Below are 10449 nucleotides of genomic sequence, written 5' to 3'. Positions count from 1 at the left end.
GAGGTTTTGTCGGGGAGGGAGGATGAACGGTGGCCGGGTGGCTCTCGGGGCGGGCTGGGCGACGCGATAGCGTGGCGGGGGGTGCGGTGGGGTTCGCACGGGCATGAATCGTGGAGCGGGCGGATGGACGGACGGACGCAAACGCTGAAATCAGCTCGGGCGATCGATGCGATAAATGGATGCGTGCGATTGGTAGCCGGGAAAATCGATGATGAACAGGGGGGCACCCTACCTAGCCGCGAAAGCGAGCGAGCACGGCTGCACCGCCGGAGAGGATGGAGCAAAGACCGAAATATCGATTTTTAGGCCCCTACGCGGCGGTTCGATGCTCATATCTGCCCCGTGTCCCGTATCCGCGCGAAGCGCCTTTCAAAACACCAACGACGCGTGCGAGGCACACCGTGGTGACGCGGATCTTGTCCGAGGAATTATCGTGCGATTAAATACAAGAAGGTTATACCGGAGTGACGCGGGTACCAAGTTTCCTGACCGATGTCGTCAGGTAACCCCACGTTGACAGCGTTTTTACGACCCGGTTTACAATCCCGAGCGACAATCAAATAACAGAGAAAGAGAACCGAACCGGACGCCAGATTTTCGGTTCCGTTCAGCGGTCGGTTGACGTTTGTGCGTGACAAACGGGGGTATTATAATATCGTGCAACCCGTGTGCAGGCTCTCGAAAAATCAATGATTCTCCACGCGGTAACGATCTAAGATCCTCCTGTTTCGGCAAATCGTGCGACGCTGTCACGCTGTGTAACTGAATTTTTGCGGCTGTTTTGTGTACACTGTCGTCGTCGTCGTCGTCGTCGTCGTTGTCTGTCGGACGTACGTCGGGACATCGAGGCAGGGGTGTGATTCAAGGGTGGCGGAACGAGACAGTGCGTAATTATCGCGTTCGGTGGTGACGTGATCATCGGACTCTTTCGAACGTTCCACTGACACTTGCCGATCTACACTGATCTATGCGAACCGGATCCGTGGATGTCTGTTGTTGTTAATCGCGAGCAAACGGATTACTGGGAATCGCGAAAGACCTTACGGAAAATACAGAACGGTCGACGCTAGCAGCGGGGTGAATTCGATCGAAACGAACGACACTCTCCGATCGAGAAGTTGTGTTTTCGAAATTTCTCGATAAAATGGAAAGTCGCGTAGACGGTAGACCGTGATCGTGTAGTGTGCCCGATTATTTATCGTTAAAAATCGCGATCTATAAAATAAACGGGATCTTCCAGGTACAATGAATAATTCGATAGTTCACGGTAATATATGATTCGATTCTTGGTGGACGACGGTTGTTTACTTTTTGAAATATTTATAATGTGTCAATCGATACGCGACACAGGAATTGTTTAAAAGTTTAAATACAAACGGGACACGGACGACGCAACAGGCTTAATAACAGGACAAGAAGAGATCTGCTGGAACGCAGGAAAATATTAAATCGATCGTTCTTTTTCTTCTTTTTTTCATATGGTGCAGAAAAAATGGCCATCGCAGCTTCGGATAATTATCAACTGAAGTGGCACAGCTATGGCGCGCATCTGCACAGCTCTGTCGCGACGTTGCTCCACTCAGAATCCTTCGCGGATGTCTTATTGGCGACATCCTGCGGCCGGCACGTGGCTGCCCATCGATTCGTCCTTGCCGCTTGCTCGTCGTATTTCAGTCATATTTTTCAAACATGCCATTTTGGAGCAAACACGAACGCTCCCACAATCGTGGTATGTATAAACACGTCCCCGAGCTTATAAGCAGAACCCTGTTCGAACCTTCTTCTTCTATTCAAATGTTTCTACCCATTATTTATATAAATGACTTCCACGAAAAATCTTCTTACCAGTCGAACAATTCATATTTACACCGTTGCAGCACAAGAATCGCTCGCGAAATAAGTTGAACGCTTGAAACGGCCAATGTTTATATCAACGTAATTATCATTTCAGGTATTACCAACAGAAATCGGCTATCGTACGCTGAAAATCCTAATTCAGTATATGTATAGCGGCGAGGCGACCGTGACCAACGATCAGCTGGAGGGTGTGCTAAAGGCCGGCGATATACTACGGGTCCGAGGTTTATGGCGGTCCAACAACGGAAGCAAAAAAGAGAATATCCAGTCGAACAATCAAAAGGTTGACCGAGACAAGCGGGAACAACCGCCGATGACGGGACAAATACAAAAGATCAAGCTGGTTCAGCCGGCGACTGAAAAGGTCGTCGAAAATCTACAGCAGACCACGTCGGTCCAGAACAATGTTCAACCACAGAAACCTACCTCAGAGAGAAAGAGCATTGAGAAGATCGAGGAGAAGATTAACGAGACGGAGACCAAGAAGGTGTTAGAGGAGAAGAATAACGAACAGAATAAAAATAAGGAGAACCTGGAGGCGAACGGGAAAAAGAGGAAAACTACCAACAACAGTAACAGCAACAGCAACAGCAACAGCGACGCAGAGTCGAACAAATCGAAAAGCGACGACGGTGAAAATGTAAGACGACTCGCGAAAATGTACCATCGAACTAGATAGCTGACGTTTTCATCCGTCTTTTTTAGACGGAGCTGAATTTGGAGCTTCTGGTGAAAGACGAACCAATCTGGGAGGAAACTATCGATCCATCCGAGTCATTGACGATAGACCATGAGATTGATATTAAGCCCGTATGTAGGACTCTGAAGACTTATTATCGTTTACATCAGAGAAATACAATAATTTACTACCGAGACGCGTTCCTTTTAGGAAATCGTACACAGCGCAGACGAAGAAGAAGAGTACTCGCCATTAACCTGCGACATGTGTAGTCAAACGTTTAATCGACCGTCGGACTGGGTGAGACACATTGAATTCACGCACGCCGATATGACTGAAAATCGGAGGAAAAAGAGGAAGGTAAATAGCAAGGTGTTGACCAAGAATGGTTAGTATGATAATCATGTTAAATTTGAATTGTCTTACCTAGGGTGACGTGGACGACGACAGCAAGGATTTTCCACCCTTAAAGTGTGACCTGTGCGGTAACATGTATTCAACGCCTCAAGAATGGGTACGCCACATACAAACGGAACACACCGAAGAGCAGTTAGCCCTGATGAACAACTCGGCGCCACCGAAACCAAAAAGAGTTCACAGCCATCAGAAATTGTGCAACATTTGTCAAAAAGAATTCCCAAGTCATGCATCGATGGTAATCCACCAAAGAACACACACAGGGGAAAAGCCTTTTCTTTGTTCCTATTGTAAAAAAGGCTTCAACGTAAAGAGTAATCTACTAAGGCATCTAAGGACATTGCATGACAAGTATGTACATCCCAGCTTATACGGAAGTAACGGCAACACGAATGCTTAAACTCTTATTATTTTCAAAATGTACATGTTTCTTTTCCTTCGTTGGTACCTCATTTACAAAGTGAGCGTCACGCAACATCCTAGATACTTTTCAAATCGTGCTCACAGACTGACGGAGTTATCTATGGATTCGCGACCATGCGTAAGCATGTCAAACTGGTCCAAAACGTTAAAAGGCTATCACAACGCGCGTAGCATATTCTTTGAGATAAGTAAAACATTAAAGGCTTAATAATGGTTTGTTTAAAAAGTTCGAATGAGTAATTTAAGCTATTCTGCTCGCGCGTTAAATTTAACTATCATATAGGGTGTCCACGCTTCAGCGAAGCAGACAATTATCTTCTTAGTATTGAAGATGCAAAAAATTAATACGTTAAAAATTAAAAATTAAGCGCTTTTTAATAGTTTAAAGAGATGTTGCACGTACAATTTGCGAAAGAAACGTTGAAAAAAGATATAGTTTTATTTAAGGAACGAAATGTGACTGTTTTAGTTCTGAAATTGACAATTTGGTCTTTAACAGCAGCATGCCTATTCTTACTGATGGAACTTTCAAATAAATATTTTTTGCTATCTTCAATATTTTTAGATAACTGATTATTTTACTTAAGCGCGGACACTCTGTATACATATATGTACGTATTAATTTGGATAAGTATCTGCGGACATTATTATTTGTAAAATTGTTTATCCTAGTTTTAAATATTGGTTTCTGTTCTGTTGATAACACAAAAGCAATATCAGGGCTTTAAAACCAAAGAGGCTGATTACTATTGCCAAAGTGACTTTGTTTCGTTGCGACTTTAATTCATTTGAATATATAGGAATAAATTATGAAAAAGTATTTATTTTAATTAGACATTTCATTTAAACGTGTATGAATAGGAACGACGATATACAGGTCTTCGCAGTATGTGCGTGTAAAATAATTCATAGTATAAATCAACATCTATTGATTAATATTTAATTACTTAGTAACTATACGAGATCCAAATTGTGTAAGATTTAACTGTATACTTCTAGGCTATTCCATCCATGGTAGCCCTCTTATTCCCTCAGCTCGTAAGCTAATTATGTATTTTTATATTAAACTAGCTTATACACAAAAAGTATAAGAAATAAGATAAAGTAAGAAAAAAAAATTTGAACTTTCAATTAGGCTAGGGCATAAGGATAACACGTAATTCAAAATTTATGAAATGTTTTGGAAATATATTGAGTTCTTCTTACATATAAAAAAAAAAGATCGCAATATTATCAAAATATTGTCACAGTTTATGAAACGGTAACAATATAAATCTTACGAGAATGACACCGCATTACCATGTTAATCATGATCGTGTCACTCTTACTATGAATCTTAGTGTCAATTCTACGTTGCGCTAACACTGTGACGAGCCAAATGACTTTTAAATGTAAAATTTAAATATATTACCTTCAAAGTATTTTTTAACTACCCTTAATCGTTCCTTAAACAACAAGTATCAAAATATACCTCTTTTCTCTCTTTCATACGTGTAGTGCTATCAATTTGTTCAGAGTAAAGTTTCAGAGTAAAGTAAAGAAAATATTTAACAATATTTAAATACGACGGTAAATGACAAGACAAACCGAATCGTGACGTTCATATAAAAATGTAATAATACTATGATACACTGCGTCAATGACGATCTGGCTTATGTACTGAGATAGGTTCCTAGGAATCTTAATTTTCTTCGTCTTCATCAATTTTCGGAGCCAAATAGTATCTGATATGTCCAATATCGCCAATTTTATATTCGCATACTAGAGGAACATCATTAGACATGGATAGTTGCACTTGCGCGCAAAGAGGTCCAGCCTTTATAAAGCAATTAAGGTAACGGCATGAGAATGTTAATTTCACAGGTTCTTGCATATTAACGACTACTGCTTCGTCTTCGTTTTCCGCATCCGCTGTTTGTGCTAACTTGACAGTAGCTGAAAAAAAGAAATATCTTATATGAATATACTGACAACATTATAATGTCAATTGTATAGATATATTTTTACATTTTGTAATATACATATACGTCTTCTATAATTAATTTGCATTTTTAAATCAGTTTCATCGGTAGTTCGATCAGTTTCACATCAGTAACTGTGAAAATGTAAACAAGCTTCATTCTGAATACACGCATGACCTCAGTGTCTTATGACAACAAGGTCAAGCAAGTATACGTTCTACAGATTCTTAAGGACATTCCTTAGTTCCGTTCAGTTAGCACATAACGTTTGTGCTTGAAGAACCTTCAGTGCAAGATGTTACAAACACAAAGACATTATTTTACTGTCCAGGTAAGTGTATACGTGCTATTTTAAACAACTATTAACGTAATGTAGAAATATAATTAGAATTTGTTATACCTTGTCCATAATCTCCGGCAGCGCTGAACTTAATGCCTTCCTTAGAACATGCAAATGTTATCGATTCTCCAAACTGACTTAAATCCCTGCAGATACGGGAAAATTCTTGTGCCGGCATTTTGACAACGCACGAATATGATGTTTCCTGTAAGAACATTGTCAGGTGACCAAGGTATAAGCGAAACGAACAAGCGATCGAATAGCATACAAAATATAAAACGTACAGGAATACCAAGATGTTCCTGATCCATATTTATAAGTTTCATCTCGTATTCGGCAAGTTTCTCTTTGTTCGGTGATTCAAATATGAACATGATATTTTCTGGATTATCCACCGCTCGTAGAGTAACTGTATCTTCTGAACCGGCGCATCGTAAAATTTTGGACATGCTGAAACAGAAATTTATTTGCTCCAATTCGTTCTTTATGGTTCAAAGAACCAGGTAGATTAAACAAAAACAAAGGATTAGAGATATATGGTATTTACTGGTATTAATAAATTACTTATTCGAGATAATAATAGTTTTATAGAAATTGATGTTTAGCCTTACCATGCAATACTCATACCCATTGATAAATTCCTGTCGCATCTATATTTATCGAAACCGTCACTTCTCAGATTAAGGGATACCAAAGAAACGTGAGCATTGTCCATAGCCTGGACTTGTATACCCGAGTCGGAACATTCGAAAGTAGCTTCGGTTAAAAGATCCTTTATCGCATCCAACACTTTCTTCAGGATCGCACTCTGTATTAAACGAGCTTCGAACATTTTGTTGGTTCACTTTTTTTCGACGATCAGTACGTACACACTTGTCGGACAACACGACCTCCGTCAATTGAATGAATTCGTGAAACCGGTAACGTTGACCGCGCTTTCTTACCGCCAAAACGTTCAACCGTTCAAGCGTTCAAGTAGGAGATGCCATCTGTGAATGCATTCATTCGACACTACGACGCAGAATTTGAACGATTTATTTTGAAATTTATTCGGGAGACAATAAAACATCTCTTAAAAAAATCTAAGTAGCAATTTCTTAATGTATTTTATAAAAAAATGTTTCTCCAATATGTTTGTATTTACGTGTTATATAATATCAAAATTTTAGTATTCGTTTGATCCGGAAGTACGTAGTATGCAAGCGCGCAATTGAAACGGTTAGGAAATTAGGATCAGTAATTTCGTTATTGTTACGAAAAATATATAACGAGAAAACACGAAATCACGACAAAATATGATTTGTAAAAAATAGTTTAATAAATGATCACAGTTATCAATATAAGATATGATGAAGTGAATTAAATGCAAAGTAAATGTACAAAAGTAAATTGATTCGGATGAAAAATATAATCGAGTTCACAATTGTTTTCGAAGAAGTTCGTATGAGCACGTCTTAACAATAGAAATTGATGAAATGAAAATGTACGAATACAAAAAAGTATTTAAATACGACTCAATTACCAACATCATACTTAAATACATGCAGTCTCACTCATTACAGTTTACAACTAGGAATATTTACACATTATGTACGAAATTAAAATTCTTTGAAAATAGAATACTAATCATTGTGGGAATAGGTCATGCTCGTTTAAATATATTAAAATCCGATATCACCAGCCATGTTCTCTAATTCGCTGAACATCTGATCGAGATGCTGAAATGAAAATTAATAGGAATTAGTTATACAAATTTCGGTCGATTCTTTAATACGAATAAGTGTATTGTAGAAACGTACATCAGTTGACTCAGAATCTTTCGTGATTTCTTCTTGTTTATTAGTGAATGACAATCTTCCGTTTCTATCCATATCTTCTTCTTCGTCTTCTTCATAATCGTCTTCATTATTATCATTATCATCGGAATCATCGTCTTCTTCTTCTTCTTCTTCCTCCTCTTCTTCGTCATCGTCGTCGTCATCCACATCGTCGTCTATATCCTCATCGGAACGAATATGACTGGACATATCCATTTCCTCGTAATCTTCTGGTTCTTCCTTGATTTCCGTAAGCATTATGGGATCAGTAACTGATTCTCTTTCATCTGGACACGGCGGAGGTGCCTCTGATGCTGGAGGTATTTGGGGTGGTTGACTGGTCTGAAGTATTATTAATTGAATAAAAAGGTTGTTTCCTGTTATTATATATAAAACAACTAAATAATGTATAATACATGTACGACTTTACCCATGGCTGTTGCTGCTGTAATTGGGCTGATTTAGCCGATGCTATCGAAGTTGGTACAGGTGAGGAGGAAGTAGAGGTCTGCAAATTCGAGTTTTGTTCTGGCACTTGAGACGCGACCTTATTCTGCGTTTGACTGGAACTGTCTTGTAGCCTATTCCCTACATTACTTTCTACGTTTGTTACATTTTTCTCAGCATGATTAGTCTTTTGCTCGTTTTTCACTTGCGAATTACTATTTGGTTCTTCTTTCACTTTCTTAACATTTGGTTTAGGTTCGCCGGGAAGACAAGTATTACCACGCTGCCTTCTAAATCTAACAATAATACTTCTGGTATCCCACATTAAATCATGTGCTTGTTTGTAAGCAGATATAGATTCATCTACACTATTATACCTTATAAAAGCGTACCTGAAAAATGAAAGAAAGAACACGGTATATAAGGTACACGTAGAAAATTTCTATATCGCGTGAAATGTGAAGAATATAATTTACCGTGTATTTCTCATTTTTTGTGCATAGCCTACATCTACTCTAGCAGCTGTGGGAAATTTACTTTTCACTTCATTAACATTAACAGATTCCGGTAAATTTCCTATATATAATGTGTAAGGGTCTATTTCCTCAGGCATCGGGTTATCTTCGTCCCTTAGTGATTTCCGTTCAACTTTCAAATGACCAACACCAAACGGTATTTTTTCCAACTCTTTTATAGCCTTGTCGATATCGGCACTCTCCGCCATTTGTATGAAACAATATCTAGGGCCACTAGGACTTTGAAAATGTATATTTTGTATACCGGGATGAAATTCTCTAACAATATCTTTGTTCAGATCTGGATCTGGGAATTTGATTATGAGACTCTGGGCTTTCACCGTCTTGTTATATTCATTCTCAATCTTCAAAGCTCTTTCAGCGTCTTCTCGATTCCACGGTCGACTAGGATAACTTTGCGACATAGGCTTTCTTTGCTTATTTTTTTTCACTACAACTTCCTCCTGAAACAAACAAAGTTCGATTCTATTATTAAACGGAACATAAATTTAGCGATATCTCATACTTACCATAACAATTTTAACGTCCTGATCGGAAGTTTCTTCCCCGTGTCGATTTGTTAAAATTCCTGGAGGAATGGAAGGTAAGGGATGATTAGGAAGAGGAACGGGCATATGATTCATAATAGCATCGCTCGCGGTTGTGGTATAATTGTTCCTTTGCCAATCCAAACCAAGACTACTACTCAGCGTTGCACCAAAATATGCTGCCTGTTCAAATTGACCTTGAGACTGCCCAAACCGTGCAAGCCTTCTATTTTTACGATGAAAGTTATTTCTCTGAATATATATATTGCTTCTATTGTGATTAAACCTTTCACGTCTCATATAATTACCTCTCAGAGGCATTTCTCTTTGAAACGAGTTTGTGGTCATATCACGTGGAGGTGGAGGTGGTAGGGGTGATGTTTGAGGTGTTATCCATTGCCATGGTGCAGGAGGATGCGTCCATGCTTGTAGTGGCGTAACTTGAGAGGGTACTGGTCCAAAAACATGAGGAGGCGGCGGTACTCCACTCGACGGCGGTGGCATAGGGGGTAAAGGAGGTTGACCAGGCAAGGGTTGCGTGACAGTCGAAGGGGATGAAGATGACGTAGTGTAAGCAGGATAGGAACCGTTGTATCCAAAAGTGACGCACTCTTGCTTGACGAAAGATCTTTTGGTCTCTCCATTTTCTTCGGTTACCTGAAAAATCAGAAGTTGTGACTTAAAGTGCAAAGATTTGTTAAAATTAAAATATACAAATATTTTGACAAATACTGTCACGTGATAATATAATTTAAGAATATTTATTTAATATGATTCAAGCTAAATCTCATGGTTACTCGTATATAGCATATACGAAGGCATTCTCCATAATCGCTGTCAAACTAACCTTCCCTAAAAGTACCCTTAACGGAATAAGTGTAAACATAATATAATAATCATGGTAAAACTATGAGAAATAAAGAAATAGATCATTACCGAACGTTTCATAATGTGGAGAAAACAGTTATTAATCTTTAACGAATAATTACTCTGTAACTTTTTAACTTATGATGTAAATTATTGTAAATACATAGTGCAAAGCAAAAAGGGTGGCCAGCAGTGGCCAGTAGAAGCAGCTTGGCTTGTTGCGGTCAGTACATAACAGGGTTACCAACCCCTATTTTATTTCTTCTATTGCACTTCTCAGCACTTCTATATGTGCAAATGATGTGCAAATGCATTTGCATGCTTATACATAAACTTGTAAACTGTAAACTGATTGTAAACTAATACATAAAATGATTTTGTCGGTTCGAATTATTTGTGATTAATTTATCTTTCTATTCTCTACTGCATATTACATTAATAAAATCTCTTTAATTTATATTTATAAATTTGCCACAGTTTATATTATTGAACTTTTCAGTTTTTTCTGTTTCAAATAAAATTCATTTAAAAATTTACGCCATATTTGCATCAGAAGTATATCAGTTTATTGCAAATCA

General features: G+C 38.5%; 3 protein-coding genes across 7 annotated transcripts; 1 reads left to right on the top strand and 2 right to left on the bottom strand.

The window, feature by feature from the left end:
- The first annotated feature begins 111 nt into the window (after nucleotides 1-111).
- LOC143209488 (uncharacterized) lies at nucleotides 112-4798 on the top strand. 4 transcript variants are annotated; one of them, XM_076425177.1, is made up of 6 exons: nucleotides 112-1267; nucleotides 1488-1729; nucleotides 1952-2497; nucleotides 2563-2667; nucleotides 2747-2896; nucleotides 2967-4798. In XM_076425177.1, exons 1-6 carry the CDS (start codon nucleotides 1246-1248, stop codon nucleotides 3351-3353), a joined length of 1452 nt encoding a protein of 483 aa, XP_076281292.1. In that variant the 5' UTR covers nucleotides 112-1245; the 3' UTR covers nucleotides 3354-4798. The 4 variants fall into 4 exon arrangements, with proteins under 4 accessions (XP_076281292.1, XP_076281293.1, XP_076281295.1 ...); XM_076425178.1 differs by having other exon boundaries at nucleotides 114-502; XM_076425180.1 differs by having other exon boundaries at nucleotides 114-883.
- On the bottom strand, nucleotides 4544-6658 carry Pcna (Proliferating cell nuclear antigen). The gene is made up of 4 exons (XM_076425196.1): nucleotides 6289-6658; nucleotides 5962-6127; nucleotides 5738-5882; nucleotides 4544-5311 (listed from the first exon to the last, which is right to left on the bottom strand). Exons 1-4 carry the CDS (start codon nucleotides 6507-6509, stop codon nucleotides 5058-5060), a joined length of 786 nt encoding a protein of 261 aa, XP_076281311.1. The 5' UTR covers nucleotides 6510-6658; the 3' UTR covers nucleotides 4544-5057.
- A 182-nt stretch (nucleotides 6659-6840) lies between these two features.
- On the bottom strand, nucleotides 6841-10096 carry Pof (RNA binding domain-containing protein painting of fourth). Of its 2 annotated transcripts, none has more exons than XM_076425157.1 (6): nucleotides 9941-10096; nucleotides 8987-9661; nucleotides 8418-8920; nucleotides 7925-8333; nucleotides 7477-7836; nucleotides 6841-7395 (listed from the first exon to the last, which is right to left on the bottom strand). In XM_076425157.1, exons 1-6 carry the CDS (start codon nucleotides 9950-9952, stop codon nucleotides 7339-7341), a joined length of 2016 nt encoding a protein of 671 aa, XP_076281272.1. In that variant the 5' UTR covers nucleotides 9953-10096; the 3' UTR covers nucleotides 6841-7338. The 2 variants fall into 2 exon arrangements, with proteins under 2 accessions (XP_076281272.1, XP_076281271.1); XM_076425156.1 differs by having other exon boundaries at nucleotides 9852-9992.
- Nucleotides 10097-10449: the final 353 nt, after the last annotated feature.

This window comes from Lasioglossum baleicum, chromosome 6, assembly GCF_051020765.1.
Source record: "Lasioglossum baleicum chromosome 6, iyLasBale1, whole genome shotgun sequence".
Lineage (NCBI taxonomy): Eukaryota > Metazoa > Arthropoda > Insecta > Hymenoptera > Halictidae > Lasioglossum > Lasioglossum baleicum.
This window is presented reverse-complemented; position numbering and strand designations above follow the sequence as displayed.